The sequence below is a fragment of the Macadamia integrifolia genome, chromosome 2 (genome assembly GCF_013358625.1).
Source record: "Macadamia integrifolia cultivar HAES 741 chromosome 2, SCU_Mint_v3, whole genome shotgun sequence".
NCBI lineage: Eukaryota > Viridiplantae > Streptophyta > Magnoliopsida > Proteales > Proteaceae > Macadamia > Macadamia integrifolia.
This window is the reverse complement of record NC_056558.1, coordinates 17485979-17509454: the sequence shown is the minus strand read 5'-3', so window position 1 is coordinate 17509454 and position 23476 is coordinate 17485979. Positions and strand designations below refer to the sequence as shown.

General features: G+C 36.8%; 1 protein-coding gene across 1 annotated transcript in view; it reads right to left on the bottom strand.

The window, feature by feature from the left end:
• The window catches only part of LOC122089352 (protein CHROMATIN REMODELING 19), a 42146-nt gene that overhangs the window by 5567 nt on the left and 13103 nt on the right, over nt 1–23476 (bottom strand). Inside the window, exons 3-10 of the mRNA XM_042659011.1 lie at nt 15183–15223; nt 14845–15095; nt 14583–14763; nt 13424–13609; nt 13126–13299; nt 12887–13045; nt 5778–5855; nt 5558–5694 (exon numbers count right to left, since the gene is read on the bottom strand). Coding sequence (XP_042514945.1) covers nt 5558–5694; nt 5778–5855; nt 12887–13045; nt 13126–13299; nt 13424–13609; nt 14583–14763; nt 14845–15095; nt 15183–15223 — 1207 coding nt within the window. The remainder of the gene's footprint in view (nt 1–5557; nt 5695–5777; nt 5856–12886; nt 13046–13125; nt 13300–13423; nt 13610–14582; nt 14764–14844; nt 15096–15182; nt 15224–23476) is intronic.

Genomic DNA, 23476 nt, shown 5'->3' with positions numbered 1-23476 from the left:
ATTTTTTAGTTTCCTATTTAGTTTACTTTAGTTAGTTTCTATTTTCTTAGTGAGCTAGTTAGTTTCCTATTTTGTTTGTCAAAGAAGTTTCTATTTTTGTGATTAGGCTAGTTTCCTTTTTATGTTCAGTTGTTAGTTTCTAATTTTGTTAAGCTTGATTAGCAAGTTAGACACAAATAAGAAAGTCTTAATTTAATCCATTAGTTTCCATTTTTGTTATTTATTTGTGTCCAAGTTTTGTAAGGCTATTTAAAGCTCATTGATCACAATGAAAGAAAGGAGATTAAAGTTTATGAATTTGAGTGTTTACTCATGGTTGAGATAGCTATTACCTTGAGGGGTGAGATGATTATTCACTAGTTCTTCTTCCCCTTCTGAACCCCTCCATCGATTCTCTTTATGTTCTTTATTTTCCTTTCAATTGTTTGCTATGAGAGTGTTTGAGTGATCAAAATAAGTTTGTTGAAGTTCAGAAGTTCCATCAAAAGATCAGCTTGGAGGCAGCCAAGAGAAAAATCGATTTTAGTCTTATTGTCACGGTTCTGATGGAGATCAACCAAGGTCTGTAGCTGCCGCTATTGCGAAACTCCATAAAGTTTCCTAATTCATGTCAACAGTCTGTCACTCAATTTAACCATCGAAATTGTCTCATCTTTTGAGGGTTTTTTGACTCATATAGAACCTTCATCTACTCCAAGTTTCAGCTCCATCTAAGCCACAATTTGTGAGTTTAGAATTTCTCTCTATTCAGCCAGATTTTGAGATCCTGACTGAGATTAGGATCACTTGTGATTCTAGTTCTACATTAAACTTACTTGCAACCTCCTCAACTAAGCTCTACTACTAATAGGAAATATTAAAATAAAACACTTGATTGAATTATTATTTTTGTATATAATTACACAACCCAATATACAGGCATATAATTAATGCCCACTACAACACGTAACCCAAAAATTTTTCGGGGTGAATGGAAAATATATTAAAATAAAAAGAAAGAAAGAATACAGCTGTGAAGCAGGCTAGCCAAGGGGAGGACCCCAATTGAAACAAACAAACAACCAACAAAAGGAACAAATCTAACAATATAAACTAAGAATGAATCTATGCGAAACAAATATCAAGTTTTCCAGTCTAATGATTGAAGATAGTTTGGGGAGAACCTAATGTGATGAATCCGCTCGAAGTAAGAGTACAATAGTCCTCTCGAACAGCAACTTTTTCAAGAATAGTTACACCAACCTTGGTGAGGCAAAGAGAAGGAAGGCCGCCATTTATTAATATGGACAAAAGAAATTTCTTCGTTGGGATCTACACCATCTTCATGAGGCAATGACTCTAAGGACTCTTTCAAAAAGGCGATAGAGAAGTTGTGAGCCTCAAGGATTCTTTCTCTTCGAACTCCAAGCTCCAATGCATACGTTCCCTAGAAGGAGGGGACTCCTTTTTATTCTTCCTTTTTTTTTTTTCCATTGCTTCAAACTCCTTATTACAATCAAATTTTATTTACTTGTATATTGTGTTAATACTACAAATTGATTCATTATTTAAACAATATATGCTAGAAAAATATTACATGGTTCACTATGGATATCCATCTACAACTAGGTTCTCGACGCCATTCAAAGGGCAAAGATATCACCTAAATGATTACAAAAGTAGACAACAAAGGATAACAATAGAGTTATTCAACTATAGACCCTCATGACTCATCTATTAGAAATGTGTCATAAAGCGTAGCTTTGGATCATTGAAAAAGAGTTTTTCAATACTAAGCAAAATGCCATGTTTTCCAATCAAGACTCAAAACATGATCGGCATTGCTTGTTGTGCCCTTCACAACTTTATTCAAGATCAAGAAATTGCAAACGAGAATTTTGCTGAGTATGGTGATGATTGGATAGATGAAGACCCTTCGGACGATGAAGATAATATCCCACCGAAGTATGGTAGTAGCAGCCAATCAAATAAAAGAAGAGATGGATTTCATTAGGGAAAAAAATTACAAACGAGTTAGCTATTAAAGTAAGAATGGCCCAAATTTTATGATTCACAGACACTTTTAAAATTGGATGTACTTGGATGCTTGAGCTTTAAAATTTATGTGTTGTTGGATTTGGACATGATAAATATTTAATGTGTAATGACATTTTGTTGGTTTAAGGGGTCGTTGCTTGGAGCAATGGCAAAGGGCTCTTTCCGCCTGAGCAGTGGTGGGGGTTCGAGTCCTGGGAACCAGCCTCTCCATAAAGGGGGTAAGGTTGTCTACCTATATACCCTCCTAGAACCCTGCTTAAGTGCGAGAAGCCTATATGCACTGGGTAACGGCCTTTTTTTACATTTTGTTGGTTTAATTGTGCGTTTATCTTGTACATTCATATTTTATTAATTACTAAAAGATGTTGTATTTCTAGCTTTTAGTATTCTTGTAGAACGAAGGAACGTGAAGGACCCATGTGTCTATGTGGCAAAGGTTGCATGGTATTGAAACTTTCCCGTAGTGACAAAAACCTAGGGCGGTGGTTTTTTAAATGCCCTGAAAATGAAGACCATCCACACTCTTTCTTGTGGGTAGATTCCCACAAACCTAATGAGTTTATCGATCAACGAGTCCATGATAATCCTATTAAGCATGGAGTTAGTACTCAACCATTGCGGAGCAATAGGCCACAATTTTTCATGTTTGATATTACTGTATTTATATTGATATGGCTTCTGATCATATCAACAGCTATGATCTTCCTTTTTTAAAGTATGAACAATTATGTAATAACTATTGCTTTAACTGATGCACAAAATAAGATGGTTGTAGACAAAATTTCTAAACTATATCTATGGTTATTTAATCTTGTAAAGGATTTAATATTTCTATCGATTGCCAAAATGATGTTTTCAAACATATAAGTCATTAAAAAAAAAAAACGTGTGGATAAAATTTTAGGTAATTTTTTAATAACCAGAAGAAATAAGTGTGTTCCATACATGTTTATGTTTTTTTTTTTTTCTAGTAACAAAATCTAATTTTTTTCATGTTTTACCATACAACATTTAAGGAGTAGAATCAATCTAAAAACATAGAAACAAAATTAATTGTTTATAACTCAGAAACAATATTTTGGCACAGAAATGTTCCCATACACAGCCGAAGTATGACGCAGATAAATCATTTAATGGGCTTATTTTATTGCAAATAAGCCTTATGTTGGGTTATGTATGTGTTGGGCCTTTGATCTTATGGGTTTTCGTTGTAGTGGATCATTTTAATGGGCCTAAAATATGGGTAGAAAGTAGGAAAAACGGATCTAATTCATTAGTTTAGTTAAAGTCCTGTTTTGAGTCTATTTCCTTTGTTATTTCAGTTTTCTAATCAGTCTAGGTTTTCCAATTAGTTAGGGATTGGTTTGGGCCTTTCCTTTTAAATGTTTGAGTCAGTTTTGAGTCTTCTATATAAGTTTGTAAGGGGCTACAGCATTGAAGACGAATTTGATTGAATGAAAGAGAAAAAACGAAAGCTTTGTGCTATGAGAGACACCTTGGGTGAGATGCCCTAGGGAAGAGTGAGATACTTGTCCCCACCCCCATTCTTCCCTTCATTCTCTATTTTCTGTTTTATTCATTCTATCGGTCCCTGAATTTTATTTTTATTGAATTTAGTAAAGATTCTGCCTGAGATTGGATCACTTGCGAACCAATCTTACATTATTGCCCATAAGTGGTTCAATCTTACATTAAAGTAACTCTAGAATAGAAATTAGGATGGAATCCTTCTAGGGGATCAATTGCGTGGGATTGGATCACTTGCAACCAATCTTACATTATTTCCCATAACTGATTCGATCTTACATTAAAGTAACTCTAGAATAGAATTAGGATGGAAACCTTCTAGGGGATCCATTGCTATTACATGAAAATATAAAGCAGAAAAATTAGAAACTTCTACTTAGTTATAACTTGACTTCTAAGTAGCTATTGCATAAGAATAGAAACTAAGGTAATTGAAACTACTAAAAGATAATTCCAGCCATAAGATCTTCAGTAAACACCAATCTTCGAAATTTTTGTCATCAAAATATTTCAGTTAAACAAAGATCGAAACGATACTAGGTGCGACACTTGAGTCTTACCATGTTTCAGTTGAAATTTCGTATTTTCAGCAAAATTTCGACCATGTTTCAGATTTCGGTATCATTTCGGCCAAACCATTTGTACAAATGCATGGTTAAGATCGAAATTTCATAGTTTCAATGAAATATCGACCATGTTTCAAGTTTCGGTATTGTTACATTGGTTTACTCCAAAGAGGGAAAGTTCCTAGAAAACCTCAATTTTTGTGAATTTTTACTAAATCACTCACATATCTTTGCAATGAACCATGTGGGCACGTCTAACATTTCATAATGAAATGGTTTCTAATTTTATGTTTATTTATTCTTAAAATAAAACATATTTTTGTTGTTTAATTGAATTATGTTCTAGTACTAAACATTGTGTATACAACACCATACAACATACAACGTACACTACCAACTTAGGGTCCAAAGCCAAACTATCATATCGAGTGTGTGTGTGTGTGTGTGTGTGTGTGTGTGTTTTTTTTTTTTTTTTTTTTTTTTTTTTAATAACAATTTAAGGGTTCCACAATGTTTAAAGGGCCTAAATAGGGTTTCGTAGAAGTTTTGGGAACTAATTTGTCCATTTGGGCCTCTGAACCATCAATCAGGACCAGCCACCATAACCTTATAGGTCTTGACTGAATTTTTGTGGTTTCACAAAATATTTCGGTTCCGAGCTTGGTCAATCAGGATTGAAACCGAAAACCAAAATATGGGGGGTATCTTTGGTCAAACCAACCACTGGATGGAAGGTCCCCCATTGGATTAGCCACGTGCCAGGTTTTGGTTCCATCTCCCTATATCTCACCATGTTGGGACTTCTATGAGTGTATCCGTTCACTCAACAGTTGAAACATCAGCTGACGTTGAAGCATCAACTGATTTTTATACCTTCATATCTTTATGTGAAGTGGATTGGGACAAAACCTTATAAAGTGGTAGATGATGACGTTGGGATGTCCACGAAATTTGAATGCCAACTGCCTCCTAACACAGGGCTGTGCAGTATCTTTGAACCCTCTCAAGGTTAAACTCTTGTTGAAATTTCCCCAATATTCTGGAAAAATTGGGAACCATTACGAACAAGATATAATTGTCTAAAGGCCCAAGCAGGTCAATTTTGGGAGGACACAAAGCAGGAAAATGATCACTCTTATCCCCTGCATTATGTTATCGTCCATCGTTGGCTATGCTTATGCCCATGGTTCTAAATCTTGGTTTGGTCAAAACCAAAATTTAGGTCAAAATTTCTGAAACCAGGTATTTTTTTTTCTGGGCTATTGCTAGAAATTTGGGCCAAAATTTCCAAAATTTCCCGAATACCTGGTTTCATCTCGGGTTGGATCAAAACCACCAAAATGTGACCAAAATTTCAGAGATTTAAAAGTATGGTTATGACTATATATTTATAGGCTAACGATAATGAACAGATGAAATAACAGCACCTGCCATCAAGGCGTCTATACGTAACTCCAATAACATCCAAAGTCCACTCCAGAATATCAAGCATTGAAGTCCACTGGCTGAAAATCAGAACTCGGTGTCCATCTCTCTTCAGTTTAGGGAGAAGTTCAGCTAATGCCTGCAATAAAGCAGTCACAACAAAATAGAGAAATTTAGTAAGGCAACAACTCAAATATAAAATGCACCTATCAATATGCATACCCGGCATTTTGCTGAGGTCAAAGCATGTTTATCTTGAAGAGTTCCCCTTGTGTTGGTGCCACAATAGGAAACTAAAAGCTGCAACAAATTAAATAAAACAAATCATTTTACTGAAAAAACATTGGAGAGGTCTGTATTGATAAGCCAGATACAAATTGACAGCTTTAACAGCTCAGGAAACATAAAACTCCCTTGTGGTTGTGACCTTTAAAATTATGGTTTAAAAAATATCATCTGTTGTAGATTCTCACGTGATCTTCCAACTGATGATGTTAATGTAATAATGAATTAAGAAGTTAAAACAGTACCAAAACAGAACCGCAAACACAGAAACAGAAGTCCAGATTACAGAGAAAGCTCATATATCAGAATCAAACACTCAGATGGACCTGAAAGCCAGGTCGAGTTCTCTTCTTAGGGGTGGGAACGTTTACTGAAAGTTCAGATTGATCCAACAGTTGGATTTGAATTTATGGGGTATTCCTAGTGCGTAGTGACACTAGGATAGGGGGCAAATCCATCAGTCGAGAAGTCTGATTCAAGAACTGATTGCAAATTTAATTAACTCAACAGAATATTAATATGCAGTGTTAATTTCATATCACTCAAACCAGCAGGAAGGTTAAACCAATTCTCAGATTTAGGGTCCATAGATGCAATCCTACTTGGAATAGGATTGTATTAAATACATATCAGAATCTAAAATCGAAGACAGGATAAGATAGAAAATAATGTCGACAGAATATTTCTGAAGTCCCAATCCAAATCAACCACATAAAACTCTCAAGATCAGGCAATCCTAGTAAGAATAGGACTGCAATAATTAGACAACAGATTCAGGTTCTGAAAATGGACCATGAGAGAGAGAGAGAGAGAGAGAATAATGTCCAGAAGAGAATTCAGAAATCAGAAAAAGATCATAATAGAAACTCACTAATGCAGGAGTAGATTACAAGAAACTACCCCAGCAGTTTATAACTCCAAACAATACAAATAGGACCAGGAAACAAAGAAATAAGACCATCAAATAAATCCCCAAGGATACAATACCCATACAGAAGTAAAACCAACCCAAAACCCAACCCAATAGGAAAGAGAAAGACCTGCTACAGAGCTGGAGAGAGAGAGGTGCGGCCAGGTCTGGAGGAGTCCAATTGAGCTGCACTCTTGGGCGTAGATAGTCCTTAGGGAGGGTACAAAAACCCCCAAAGTTGAGAGGATCCTACGGCTGGCTGTGAAGTTACAAGCTTTCTTGATTTTCTGACCTAGGAGAGAGTAAACTTCAAGATTCTGCAGAACAGCTGCTGGATAGATCTGGACAGCTCCAGGAAGAGGACCGAGTGGTCTAATAGCAGCCTAGAACACACCCTTTTACAGATCAGAGGTCAGAGGAGGGAGTTATGGAGATCGATCTCTCTCCTAAAATCTTCATTGATGCTGGTCGGTTCTGGACCGTAATAGCTTCTAACAGAATCTGAATTGTACATCTTGAATGTTACAACAAATAAAATAAAATAAAAAAGAAGAATAAAACAGATGGGTGGTTGAGAAGGGTGAAAGAGAATAAAGGAATGGGTATCTCACCCCTCAGATTTTGGGTATCACACCCCTCAAAGGTTTAGGCATCTCACCTCTCAATAACAACATTTTTAGCTAAAGAGTAATCACTCAATAATTCATTCATTCGAATATAAGAAATATCAATGCATAGGCTCCTCGATTTAAAGAGGGCAGAATTACAATCATACCTTGACTAGGAGCTAGTTTCCAAATAGGACTAGACACTCCTACTACAACTAGGACTTCAAATAGAACTAGGACTAGACTTCTAACTCCAACATGAAGTAGGACTAACTAACTAACAGTCCATATAGGACATTACACTCAATGGGCCCAACGGGCCTTCATTAAAACAACTTAAATAAAAGCACTGAATATAAATCCCGTTTTCCTACTTACTACCTATAATTTAGGCTCATTAAAGTGGTCCATTACGAATAAAACCCATGGGATCAAAGGCCCAACACATACATAACCCACCTAAGGCTTATTTGCAATATGATAAGTCCATTAAGTGGCTTATCTACATCACGCACCTTCAAATTCAGCAATCCTAGTGGTGATGGAAAGCAGGGATCAAGGATGAGCAGAATAGAAAAATGTAAATAGTAGATCACAACCCCTAAGAGGCATAATAGAGAGCAACGCACCCGGGCTTCCACCGCAAGGTGTTGGCTGGATTACACACCAATCAAACCTTAATCACACACAAGGGAAGAGCATACCACGAAAGGTAGCAAAGACAAAGTTTTTCATTAATCAAAATTTGTGCGTGTACAATGCTGAGCCCCATTACAAACTTACATAGAACACTGAAAAATATACTAAACACTAAAAAAGAAAAGCCTAACCAATCCCTAACTAATTAGATAACTGATGCGGATCTGAGGTCCAAGAACATGAATCGGATGGCTTAATGGCCCACCCAAATAAAGGCAACTAAATAACCAAGATGCAGTGGCAGTCTTGTAAATAAACAGAAATTATAATGGGCTACTTGGGAGATGGGACGTAAAGGGAATTAGAATTATTTGTTGGGGTTAAACTAGGAAGCAAAAATAGAGGTAAGGGATAAGGGAGATTTCAAGGCAAACATAAGGGTAAAATAGGAAATCAAAGTAAAGGGGAATAAACACTAACTCCCGATTGGGGCTTCTTCTTTCTTGGCCAAAACAGGGCAGACGATAGTGAGAAGCTTCAATTCGATGGAGCTCAGCCGATCGGTCTCGGTTTGGCCTGAAATATCAGGCGTAGGGTGACAACAACAGGTCCTCCAAGATTCCAGCACCAGAAGCCCTGGACAGTTCAGATCTGATGGGTTTCGAGCCTACAACTGGATATGGCGATGGCAAAGTGAGACCTGAATCTGATTTGGATTTCTCCACAGCAAAACCCAATTTTGGAAGGGGATGTTCTAGGATTTGTGTCGCCCAGGGAAAGGCTACCTTTGATCAAAGGCTTGACTCAAACAGATCTCTCATGAAAGAGATCGATCCACTTCCTTTTGGACTGCAACTACTGCCCAATAACAGAGAAAGGGAATACAACCAGAAAAGAGAAAAGAGAAAAGAAGAACTACAGAGGAAGATGAAGAATGTAAGGAGGAAGAAGAAGAAAAGCAGGGGGGGTCACACAGTCATAGTCATCAGCCATTAAACCAGTCATTCAAATTATTTCATTCCAAAAACTTCAAATCTCAAAACTGAGTTCTTCTCTATTACATGACTAATATAAAGGAAAAATCAAATAATTAATGGTAACTACTTGAAAATGGAAACTAATTTAAAATTAGAAACTAACTAATACAAAAGAAATTGTTTCTAAATCCAAAGAGAATCAAATCAAAAGATTTTTTTTTTTCTCTGAGTCCATCGTGCAACTGCATCAATAACATAAACTGACTAGGAAACTGAAATTATAAAGGAAACCAACTCAAAACAGAAATGGGCTTGAGAATCCCAATCCAGCATCACTAAAACACTAAAGAATAATAAAAAATAAAGACAACTAACTAACTAATCCCATATGCCTAGCCTCTACCCCAATTATAGCCCCATTAAAGTGGACCATTACAATGAAAACACATGAGATCAAAGGTCCAATACATACATAACCGACCCAATCACATGTGTTTTTCAAGAATTATAGATAATAATCAATGGCCAACCATTTCCACAATTAGAGATGATAATTTAGCTATAAAAGAATATAATTCTTCATGTATAGATGCTTTCACGAAAACTACAAATGTTGTATGCTTATATGGTGCACCTGGTTGCAGGTTATCATATCCCTAAGGGAGGTTAAAATTGGAAAAGAAATATAAGTCTGTCTTCAAATCACGGTCATTGATCGTTTATTGCTTGTTTAAATGAAAGTTGAATGATAAATGATTGATTGGTGAATGCTTCTTGTCTCCTCTTTGGTTACCTGTTGTACTAGCATTAAACCCACACAATGCACAGAATGACAAGAAACTTGGAATCTTAAACCATAAAAACAAACAAAATCGAGGAATTATTTATTAAAAAATAGTCACACTAGTAGAGTTGCATTAATACTGATTTTAGAATTAATAAACACGTGTAAAATAGAATTGAAAATTATTTTAGGGGAGGTGAAAGAGAAAACAATATGGAAAGAAAACATATAAAGTTTAACTACTATCATAATATAATATCAAGAATATACCACACACAGTATTTTAAGTCATGATAAATTAAATATAAGTGAGAGAGAGAGAAGGAAAGAATTGGTGTGGTTCACTAAGCAAAAGAATGCTTCTCTTTTGTTTATAGATTCATGTAGAAATATCCATTAGACAAAGGAACTAACTATTCACTAACTGTTGAGATTTAAGTAGATATGGTAAATAGTGAGATTTATGAGGAGAAAATAAAAAGATTCTTTGCAAACCGTTCAAAGAGGGAGGAAGTCCCAAAAATTTTGATTTATAAAAGATTTTTGCTTATAAATCCCTTCCGGATGAGAAGAAGTGTGAACTCATCCTCACCAAGTTTATTGGGTATGCATGTTCATGGTGAGATGATGTACTGCATGCAAGGTTGGTCAGAAGACTTGGACCCATTACCAATTGGGAGGTCATGAAGCAGATTTTGACTGAGAAATTTGTTCCTCTTAATTATAAGGTAATGTTTCATAAATTGCTTAATTTTCAACAGGGCAACAAGGATGTGGAACCCTCGAGTTTCACAAACTATCTTCAAGGTGTCGACTTCAGGAAATAGACCACCAACCGGTGATACAATATATTAGTGGGCTAAGTACTGAGATCCAACTCGAATTGGCTAACAATGATTTCAGGTCCGTTGATGTAGCAGTAGCTCATGCCAAGACAACTGAAGAGAAGTCCATTTATTAGAAGAATATGATCAACACTCCTTCAGTTTATAGACCTCCACCATGCATGGAGGAAAGGAAACCTGAATCCCACAAAGTCGAAGAAAAATGGTCATAAATCAACAAGGATAGTGATTGAGTGAAGAACATCAAATGCCATAGTTGTGGCAAGAAGGGTCACTACCACTCCAACAAGTGCCCTAATAGGACTCGTTCTATGAATGCAGCAGAACAGCAACTGACAGAGAAGCATGATGATGTTGATCCTGATTTACATCCCTATCCTTTCAATGCCGATGATATTGACTATGATGATGATGATGATGATGTCGAAGCTCATTCAGTTAATCTTAAATCCTTCTCAAACAGATTAGTTGACAAAGCTCCTCTCTTCAGACAAAAAGGTACTCTCCAGCACGGTTCCGATCCTACTGATATTCATACAGTTGTTGATACTAGGGCAGAAGCAAATTTTATCTCTGCTGAATTTGTTTGAGCACATAGCCTTCCATAGAAACAACTTTCCAAGAAGATTCACGTGCAAGGGTTTGGACCCACAGCTTAAGAAGAGGCCACTACAGTTGTTTGAGTACATCTACAATTTGGGCTGTTACAATACCATGTATCTTGCTTGGTCACCCCATTGGTGCACTCCAACATTCTTCTAGGGTGACCTTGGCAACGACATGCAGGTATTATCTACGATGGTGCACGGAACACCATAAAGGTGAAACAAGGAGGCCATACGTACTTAATGACACCACACGCATTATCAGACATGCCACGTCAATGACACATCAACCGACTCTCCCTCCTCTTGGAGGTATGTTCCCGTCATCTGCTTCGATATATGTGCCACCTCATCGACATGATTTATAAGGGTATCTTAGGACCACGACCTAACTTGATGAAGCTGAGTTCTTTTAAGACCAGGAGAGTTGATGTAGTTGGGCGTGGGAAGATTTGAGGTTAATTCAATATTTTGATTATTAATTTGTTTCCTTATTTTTAGAGTAGGGTGTCCATCAAGTAAGTTGGGAGATTTTATTTCAATTGCTAATTTAGGTTAGCTTCCATGTTAATTAGTTTCCACTGTTAGGCTTTGATTTTCCTTTTTATAGCCATGTAACATGATAGAGGAAGACAGATTTTAAGAATTGATTGAAGTTTTTGGCTTGAAACCATAGCTGCCGAGTGGGTTGCATATCCCTTCCTCCTTTGATCTTCTTTTTCTTCTTCTTTCTCCTTCTTTCTTCTTCTTTCTTCTTCTTTCTTCTTCTTCCTTGTTTTCCTGTTGTACTTCCCCTTTTCTGGAACTACTCTGTTCTGGACTAACCCATCAGTCCTTCAGTTGGCTCAAAACCCTCTTGAAAGCCATCCATTAATTCTAAAACTTTGAGCGAATGATGTACTAACCTAGGCGATCAGAAATCCTAGGGTTTTGGTGGCTAAAATCCCTCTCACTGAGAATGCCAACCTTTCATTCATGGCGGAACCTGCTACCGTCGCTGATCCCATGTTTCAGAAATCTGCAATCCAGCTCTGCTTGATCTCTTGAAATGTAATGTTTTGGATCAACTCAGCAGGCCTAGGCAACAACAGATCTGGAGATTAAGAGCTGTTGAAAGAGATTCCAAGGGCTAAAGTTCGATTTCTTCTTTTGGTGTTCAACGTGACTCCCTTGGATGTCATGAGGCTGAAGACAACCTAAAATCAAAATCGTGGGCCTGCTTATTTCAAAAAGGTGCTCTTTCTTTCGTCTATTATTCTTCTTTGTCCTTTGTGTTTCCAAAATACCCCTACTTTTCTCCCTTTTTACCCCCAATCTTTGCCTTAATTTTTCTTCCTAATTTATCCCTTCACAATAATTCTTAATTCCCTTCATATCCAATTATTTACTTTAACTTCTACTTACCCTTTTAAGATCCCTTTTATTTACAAGCCTGCCACCCTATTACAAGATTCCAAATATTTACAATTCTGCCATTCTATTCTTGGGTTGAGTTATTTGGTAATTGGGTGGGCCCCTAAGCAATCCGATTCCAGCTTTTGGAACCCGGTTCCGCATCAATATCAATCATCAAGTAATAGTCCAATATGGATGATATAGCATGTTGAGCTCAGATCTATAACTGAGCCAACTAGTGAACCAAGGAATGCAGAAAAATGTAAAATAAAAGTGAACTTACCCGGTGGATAGCAAAATCATTGTAACTCTTAAGCTCTTCATTCACTCTGTCCAAATTGCATTCAAAGCCAAATGCACCTTTTGGATGCAATATTCTTGCAAAACGAAGAATATCCTCATCACTGTAAATACGCCTCACCAGTAATGGATGATTTGCAATCTGACAGAAGCATCAAATATAAGGAATCAGATACAAAAGGTCTGAAGGAGCAACCAGAATAGTAGAGGAAACGGTCTCACCTTGCGAAATTGAACAAAATAGTTAGAAATCTGACGCCGTGGAAGAGCTCCAACAACGCTGCTTGCATTAATATCTAAAGATTTAGCCATTCGAGCTCGAGAAGCTGCACGATACTGCTCTATGGCTTCTTTATACGCATCTTCCTGTTGCTTGCCCATGAATACGTACTCAACCTATAGCAAAAACTTCTTAGCTCTTCAATAAAAGTAGATTCAAGACCTCAAATAATCTTAGGCCTTTTGAGAAACTTGGCTAACTGAAATGGAATCTAACTAGGAAATTAACAGCCTTACACACCTTCTGTATCTTTGGGGCAAGTTGCTGCATCACATCAGATTTTAACCGCCTCAATATAAATGGACCTAAAATGGATTTTATACGGGCAATTAAATCTACATCTTCTGCATTTAATAGTTTCTTGAGGTCCACATCCCCAGTTGCAAAAATATCAGGCATCATAAACTCCAACAATGACCACAGCTCCTGCAAAGAAATGTGATTAGGTTCACTAAGTTGATATCTAGCAATTGAATAATATGTATGCATAAATATACTAAATTGACATGTAGAAGCAAATAACCAATTCCCCAACAAAAGAATTGTGATATAATGTAATCACAAATGGTTTCTAATCATTATACTAGGAACACAGATCAGAGCTTCTGAAGAGCATGTGAGAACATCTTCGATCTATGAACAATCAGTTCTGTTTTCCTTTCTCCTTCACTGAGAAATATGAGGCAGGCATAACACGCAAAGTCCCCAAAACAACAAATTATTTTCTTTGGTGCGTTTCTAATAGGTGGATGGTAAACATGTTGGAAAGCAAAAAAGCAGTGAAACCTTTACTATTAGAGAAGACTACAATGCATCAACAATTACTATATATATATATATATATATATATATAGAGAGAGAGAGAGAGAGAGAGAGAGTTGACACATATGTACTAGAATTTGTTCTACTTCCATCAGCTACTGTAATGTAATCCACATTGAAGTACAATGAGCAATCCGGAGTTCCATGCGAAACTTGTGACCAAGTAGGGATTATTCCTTTATTCTAGAAATCAAAGAAGCAGGAAATGAAGATGGCTAAAGTTGCAATTTCTTTGCACCTGACAGACTCCCACAAAAACTTCAAAAGAGGGACTATGGAGTTACTGAAAGGTTCTCTAAGATTGGATTCATACAAAAAGCTACTAAAGGACGACTTATACACTATGCACGAGGATGGTGGCCCCAAGCATATGATGGCTCATATTCATATCATTCCTCAGTACTATAAAAAAAAAATTCCCATCTGTCTTAGTTCTGCCTTATAATATTCATTTTTACTCAAGAATCAAGATGATAGTGTTGGAGAACAGCAAGATGGAGCAACCTTTGCCTAATCAAATTTGCATGACTATTCTCACAGTAGGAGTTTAAGAAAAAGATATAACTCAAAGGTGTACATGTAAATCATTTTGGAGTGGTGTCCCTGTCAACATCAGACGCTGATTTGCATTCTGTGCAACAGACATTAGGTTTTTCCACCGATAGCTGTTTTTATCCTTCAAAGCATGAGCCTCATCCATCAACACACAGCTCCATCGCCACCGCTTCAGGATCTTGCGGTCATCTTTCTGCTGCATACTGCAAGAAAGGGTGTTAGCCTAAAAACATTGATTTTAGACATTTAACCAAATGCAAATCTTAGAGATTAAACATGCAAACCTGTGTCTTTCAAAAAGTGAATAACACACCAGAAGCACATTACATGGAGGTGGAAGACCAGCCTTGGATAAAGAGTTTAGCTCCTTATTATAGGCTGCCCGTCCAGACCCATGATACAGGAGCACAGAAAATGAAGGGCACCATCTTCTGAACTCTCTTTCCCAGTTCTCCAAAAGAGAAGCAGGACAAACAATCAAGTGCGGACCTGGATCATTGTCCAAGTGCTTCAGCAGCGTTAAATATGTGATAGCCTGTGACAATAAAAAGGTTACAATCACCTACGAATCCAAGGATGCAACTATCATTCAGCATAGGCAAACATCATGAAACCCACTTACCTGTATCGTCTTACCAAGACCCATCTCATCTGCCAAGATGGCTGCAAGGCAAAAAAAAAAAGAAAAAATTAATGCAGGGGAAAAGACTAAATATTATCTCTAGATCAACATTAATAAAAGAACCATAAATACTGATTTATTTATTTTTAAATCCATAGATGAATATCCACTTGAATCTCAAAGCATATTTTTCAGGAATACTACTACAGGACAAAACCAGCATGTTAGAAGAACCAGTTTTAGTATAAAACATTATAAGTTGAGCCTGGCTGGGGCTGTTGGTCATTGGCAAGGTTTTAAGTATCTTGAATACTTACCGATACTGACTGATACATATCATATCTTTAAGGTACCAATACGATCCTTATTATACAACTTGATATAGGTGGATATGGCTCTATACTAATCGATACACCAATACTCACTTTATGGATACATTGGTTCATTTTATATTTTTTTGCATTGTATATATGTTCGGTCTCATCATCTTGGTTGCACCTTTACGTGAGAGGCTGAGACCACTTCCAACTCTAAGTTTGAACAACTTTGCAACTCTATAGTATTAGACTATTAATACATGTAAAACACCTCATCATTTATACATAATCAATTGAATACAATTTGCTTGTCGTACTTTGTTCTCCTTCTTATACATGATATATTTTATATGTTGCTTATTTATAGTGTTTTATGCTTTAAAACTGTATTTTGTATGCATCCTTTGCATTTTTTGACCATTTTTATGTTTATCATTAGCGTATCTTGCGTATCTCCGATACTTTACAATACTTCTCTTAAAATCACCCTTTCGACACAATACCCAATATCGTTACTTAAATCCTTGCGTGTGTAAGAGGCACACTCATACCACAAAATTTTGGGATAAGGGAACTCCCTAATATGGATTTGCCAACCTGCCAACCCAACACAAACGCGACACAATGTCTTAGGGTTTGAGTAGAAGGAATTGAGGTTGAGTGTGTGTGACCTTCCTCACCCATTTGAACCAGCAAGTTTGATTGTTTGATTATGTTTTCTCTATTCATAAGGTTTGGAGTTCAAGTTTCTAGCTGTTATCTAATAAAGAGATTTGGTTTCTAATTTTTTACATCAAATGAATCATAATATAACAATATAAAAATTTTAAAAGAAAAATGTTACATAACATCAATCTAACAATACTGACATTACTCTTTGACACAAATAACATCAATCTAACAATACTGACATTACTCTTTTGACACAAAACTAATATGGCACTGACATGATATGCCATAGAAGGTAGACACAAACACAACCTGCTAACAAACAGGGAGTGTTAGGATCGTGATACTTTGACACAAGCAATAAAAGCGTCATCTTCGAGTTGAGGCAATTTCAGCAAAATTTTGAAATCCAAACAACCCCAACCAAAGTTGTCAAGGCATCTAGGCAATCCAAGGCATTGGAGGAGGCTTGGATGCAAGGCGTACAAGGAACCCGTCTAGGCGACTAAGGTGTCTAGACGCCAAGGCATCACCTAGGTAATGTAATGTCGGAGTTAGTTCAACCAAGAACAAATCCTACAGTACGATTGATGCATTGTATATCAATGGAGATTTTCAGCAACACACCATAGGAATACTGAATCACTGCAGATCACAATCACTCACTCTCTCCCGGGCGTCTCACCCACTCACACGCATCTCACCAAAACTCACTACATCTCACAGCCATGGCATAAAACCAACTCTTTTTTTTTTTCATTAATCAACTTGTGTCAAAGCTTACAATGGATGGCTTTAAATTGGCTAAACCAAAGCCATACAAAAATAAAAGTTTCAAATAAAAAGGAAACAAATAACAAAAAGGAAAAAAATAAGAAAAGAATGTAACATAGAGGATGATGTTTCACAAAGAATTAAAGTGGAGTGGATGAAGTGGAGAGTTGCGTCCAGTAGACCAGAATTTGGACAGATTTGGTTCGAAAGTCATTCAATCTTAGTGGTGTATTGTACATCATAGAAAGTTCTTCCATGGAAGTTTCAACAAAAATGGAGATTCTACAGCTCTTTTCTTAACAGGATAGTTGGAGAGTCTCAGTTTGCTACAGAGAAGTAAATACGGTTGCTGATATTTTAGCCAAAAAAGCAGCAAAGCCTTGAAGCTTTGGTATTTGGTTCACTCCACCTATGTATATTTTGGAAGATTTGGGATGTGAAGCTCATGGCAGACCATCATATAGATTTGACTGAGATTTCTTCTCTTTTTTGAGCTTGTAAGATGTTTCTCTACAGATGGCAATGCCGAACGTGGGGAGGTATCCTGTTTCGTAGCTTCTTTGTGTATTTCGTCTAGGGATGCCTAGACCACAACTCTCTACCATTATTTCATTTATTTATAATATATACTTTGTTGATATTTAGCAAAAAAAGAGGTACATCCAGAGTACTGTGTGACCGACGTATCCCTTTAAAGCTTAAAAGAAAGTTTTATAGGACAGTTGTACAACCGGCCATATGATGTATGGCGCAGAATGTTGGGCTGTTAAAAAGTATCATATTGTGAAGCTATGTGTAGCAGAAATGAGGATGTTAAGATAGATGTGCGGAAAAACTATGAAGGATAAAGTACGAAATCAATGTTAGAGCTTACTTGGAGGTTGCCCCGATTAATGATAAGCTCCGAGAAAATCGTTTGAGGTGGTATGGTCATGTTCAACAAAGGCCTAGGGACTCCCCGGTAAGAAAGAGTACTATGATTCAAATTAAAGGAGCTAAAATAGCAAGGAGCAGGCCTAAAATGACCATAGGAGAAGTTTTGAGAAATAACATGCATAGTTTGGGTCTTGTACCAAGTATGATTTCAGATAGAGCCTATTTGAGAGCAAGGATCCATGTAGCCAACCCGATTTAGCTGCGCTTCTTCTAGCTTGCAGGGTTGCCCTCTTCCCTAATACTTTCATCTTTCATTTTTCATCCTGCATTCTTCATCTCTCTTATGTCATTATCATTTTCATTTCTCATCTCATTTCTTTTCTCCCATTTCTCAACTGTTCATCCACCTTTTCCACTTAGACCTCAATCTTTACCTACTACGTTTTGTTTGGATCCATGTAGCCAAACTCATTAAGTTGGGATAAGGCTGAGTTTGTTGTTGTTTTCGAAAGATGCAAGAAAAAGGAAACTTATTCTCCCTAAAGACTTTCCTAAACTCAACTTAATTACTTACTTGACAAGAAGAAATAGAACTAATTAGGAAACAAATCAATCATCTTTGTCTTTCTGTCCAAGGCTTGACTAAAAACAAAAAACTTCCAAAAATAGAAACTATAGAAATAGAAACTAAAACTAAAGAAGTAGCAACTATTATACCCATCAAAATCCACCAAATCTCTACCAAAACAGAACCACATCACTATTCATGTTAACAGTACTCATGAATAGTAAAACATTTTTTCTTTCTTTTTTTCTGAATTTGATTCTTGTTCTCTGGTTCTTCAAGCTTTGATGTACATCATGGCGCCTTGACAACTACAACCCAAACGATAGAACAAGATCCACTAACACCCCTACCATGGCCTATTCAATGTTTAGTAAAATCTGCACTAACTTATTTAAACAAATTTATATGGTAAATATCGTTTGGGAGGAGGTTAGGTATGGTGGTGGCTTTTTTGGAGCTAGCGGTTCAACCAATGGGAGGGTTTTGATAGGACAGGCATAGGGGACTTTTCCAAGAGGAGGAGAGAGAGACGCACAGATCTGGGTATACTAAAGCGGCATACCCAACCTTTTCCCATTTCAGTTTTAAGAATAGTTCTAAATCTCAGTTGAAACTTCAAGATTCAATCGAAATTTCCCAATTTCGAGCTGGGCCGAGACAGAACCAAGCGTCGAATCCAATTTGTTACTGATTTCGACCAGTTTTGATCTATTTCGACGATATTTTGCACATCTCAGTAGTTTCAATCACTTTTGACTGAAAAATACCAAGTTTGAACCAATTTTGACCAGTTTGAGTCTTTTGACCAGTCCAGTTTCAAGTTTCAACTTTCAACTAGTTCCGACCAGTTTTGACCATCTTTGACCAGCCCATGACATGTCGAATTTTGCCCCAAAAATACCTGCTTTCGACTGTTTCAACCCATATCTCGGTTTCAAGCTGGATCAAAACCTGCCGTAAGATCAAAATTCTTATCCTTGGTTTTAAGAGATGCTTTAGATCCATAAATCAGTTATTTATGCAATATTGAATCTTATATTTCAACCAGCAGACACCTACAAATTGTGGAGAAGGGTTGGCAGGTCATTTTAGAAATTTACAGTTCCACAAATTTCCATAAAATACTCCCACTTGTGATTTGTGAAGAGACCAAAGTTGATATCAGAGCATAGGCTTAGAACCATCAATGAATGGTGTAAAATTGAATGGTTGAAACATATTTTCTCATACTGATTTTGGCACTATAATTTTCTTAAATTGGGAGTCATCAAATGTGTCCAAATCCTTAGCATGACTGTCTAACGTCCACTAGTAGGTAGAGGAAACAACATCAATGATATGGGATGCAAAGAGAGCTATAAGAAATTTTGCAAGTTTCTAAAAATTAGCTTAAAGGCTAAAAAAGTACATTTCAAAAATAAATGTTTCTTTTCTTAATGAGCTCATATGGAGCCATTAATGGGTTCAATCATTCAACAGACCACAACATTGCAAGAGGGAGTCAAAAGTGGGGAGCAATAAAATCTTCAAATGTAATTAGAATTCAGAAGTCACATTTTTGTATGGCTCATTTTCCCTTGGCCAACAAAGGGAAATTTTATAAATCATTATAAGGCAAGGATTGGGCACACCGCCCACTCCAGGTAAGCCAGCGAGTGCTGATACATGGGAAGGGGATAACAGCCATGGGGAGGGGGATTATTTCACTGGGAGGGGGGAGAAATTCAGACACATAGCTGGGTAGCCAGGCAGTGTGCCCAGACTTTACCCATCTTACTATTTCTGTCAGTACTTGGTAGCAGAATTTATACAGTTCCTTTTAGTTTGTAGTAGTTAATCAAATTCAATTTGGTTGTGTTCAGGTCAATGCCTAAATTATTTTAAGGACTTCACATGAAGAAGAATGCAGTTTCTATTTTAAATTCTAGCATTTGGTCACAAGGTGTGTATAGCCTTCAAAATTTCTACCCTAAAGTAATAGTTTTTCAGCCTTTCAGGTTCCACAGACCATGATACCCTAAACATAGAAGTAAGCCTCTTTTTCTTTTGCTGATAGGTAAGCCCAAGAGAGTTGAAAGTTGAACTCACGACCTCTTCATCCTGAGGTGTTGATCATTGCCAATTGAGCTACCCCCTTGGGGTGACATAGAACTAAGCTTATTCACCACAGCAGTACTTTATCAAATACCAGTAATAGGAAACTGGAAGACCGGGGTTCCACCTTGTTAGTCCCATTTGAGACCAGCCATGTTCATGAATTAAAGGGCCATACAAAATTACTTTCTTTAGCGTAAGCAAACAGACATCTATCAACATATAAGAAGTTCAATAACGCTTCTAGATTTGGATTCAAAACTACAAGTGATACATTTCCTTACAATTCCCTAGGGAAAAATTTGCTATTGATGAAACCTTATCTTAGTTTAATCCATGAAGTACTGATGATTTTTCCCCAATAATGGCAGTATACTGGGGGCAGTTTTGCTTTCGGGGATTATGGTTTCTCTATATTGTAACATGTCAAAATGCTAAGGAACTATGAGGGTTAGGGTTCCGTATCTTTCTTCATCCGAATAGTGGAAGCTCTCATTATCACTCGGCCATGGATTTAGCCCATCTTAGGTGCATACTTTTTAGGGCGCTGGTAAGGCGGCTAGGCGTTGATGCGGTCCTTTGGTAGTAAGGCAGTCCGCCAACTTACGAGAAGGCGGCCACCTTATACACTAAGGCGCGAAAGGCGACGCCTTATAGCGCCTTATGTATGAGGCGGTCGCCTTATGTACTCACTATTTTAAAAGTAAAATTTAAAATTATTTTGCTGAAGATTCCAAATTACATTTTCTCATTGGCAGGTGTATAAGTTTTGATGCACATGTGATGCATTGGATCGAATTTTATTTTTTTTAAAACACATTATCACATCCGCAAGACCGACAACTGAATGCTTCTTGTCGTATATTTTTTTTATCCACGTATATCTTCAATCTATCATAATTACTGAAAACATTTGAAAATAGGTTACCGTGAATTAGAACTTTATAACACCATACGTCGGAATATGCTATCCCGCAATGCAAGAGTTGACGCACCTTACCTTATCCGGACCAGATCATCGGTTACTATTTTTTTTTTTTTAAACAAATTTTAAAATTGCTTGATGAAGATTCCAAATTACATATTCTAATTGGGAGGTGTATAAGGTATGATGCACATATGATGCATTGGATCAATTTTTTTTTTTTAAACAAATTTTAAAATTGCTTGATGAAGATTCTAAATTACATATTCTAATTGGGAGGTGTATAAGGTCGGATGCACATGTGATGCATTGGATCATTTTTTTTTTTAAACAAATTTTAAAATTGCTTGATGAAGATTCCAAATTACATATTCTAATTGGGAGGTGTATAAGGTCTGATGAATATGTGATGCATTGGATCAATTTTTTTTTTTTAAATAAATTTTAAAATTGCTTGATGAAGATTCCAAATTACATATTCTCATTGGGAGGGGTATAAAGTCTGATGCACATGTGATGCATTGGATCAAAAACCATATAAAAAATAAAAACCCTTACCATAAAAAAAAATCAAATTAAAAAAAAACCAAAATCAGTAAAAGTCGTGCCTCATTCTCTCTCAGTCTGCTACTTTGCCTCCAAAACGCAAACCCCCAAGGCTCCAACGTCCAACGATCCTTTCTCCGGCGACTTCTCCTTCTCCTCCGACAGCCTTTGGTGACATCCGGCGATCTCTGACGAAGTGCTTTCATCTCTCTCGAGGTATGTTTTAGTTTGTATTTTTAATTTTTGGCAATCTCCGCAGCAACCGCCTCCTTCGATTCTTCTCCGACGGCTTCTCCTTCTCCTTCGATTCTTCTCCAGGTATGTTTTAGTTTGTATTTTAAATTTCTGATTTGTGCGATTTTTTGTTTCTCTTTTCTTCTTTCTTCTCCCTACTTCTTCCTTCTTCTTTTCTTCTTTCTTCTCCCTGCTTCTTCCTTCTTCGTATGATTAGTTTTTTTCTTTTTTTCTTCCTACGGTGACTATTGGCTGGTTGATAAGTGCAAGTTTTTTTTTTTTTTCTCTTTTCTTCTTTCTTCTCCCTGCTTCTTCCTTCTTCGTATGATTACTTTTTTTTTTTTTTTTTTCTTCCTATGGTGACTGTTGGCTAGTTGATAAATGAAGTTTTTTTTTTCTCTCTTTTCTTCTTTCTTCGCCCTGCTTCTTCCTTCTTCTTTTCTTCTTTCTTCTCCCTGCTTCTTCCTTCTTCGTATGATTAGTTTTTATTTTTTCTTTCTTCCTACGGCGATTGTTGGTTGGTTGATAAGTGCAGGTTCAGGTTTTTTTTTTTTTTTTTTTTTTAATAATATTAGGGCTTAACGTATTTATTAAAATAATTTTGGAGACATTACAGTCTGATTACAACCTTCTTATTATGATTACCTTTTCACATTACAGTCTTGGACAAAGAGACAAGTTGAATCCACTCATCTATGGAAACAATTGGTGGTAGCAGTGGGGGTGAAAATACAAGTACTGTTGCTACTGCACAATCAACGATTGATCCAAGCAAGGATCCAAAAAGGAGAGCTAAATCAAATGATCCTAGATGGAAATATGGGTATTGGCTTGACGTATCAAACAGAAATTGGATTAAGTGTACCCTTTGTGGGAAGGATGTCAAGGGAGGAATAAAACGATTGAAACAACATCTTATTGGTGGCTATGGAGATGTAGCCAAGTGTGTGAAAACAACTGAAGCAATTGCTAAAGAGATGAGAGATGCAATCTTGAAGAACCAGATGAAGAGGAACCTTGATTGTTTGGATGATTTGGATGTTAGTGATGGACCTACAGAAGTAACGGGACCACAACAGAATATAGTATCCGATTTGGGGGTCTCATTTCCTATCCCTAGCTCTGGGACAACTTCAAGAAGAAATAAAGCTATCATTCAAACACAATCCAAACAACAAGTAAGGGGTCCCATGGATAAGCATGTGAGGAGGACTCCTGAAGAAGTGGTTACAGATAAGCGGGATAAAGGTTCATATCAGACAACAATGGAGAACCGAGTAAGAGGAGAAGA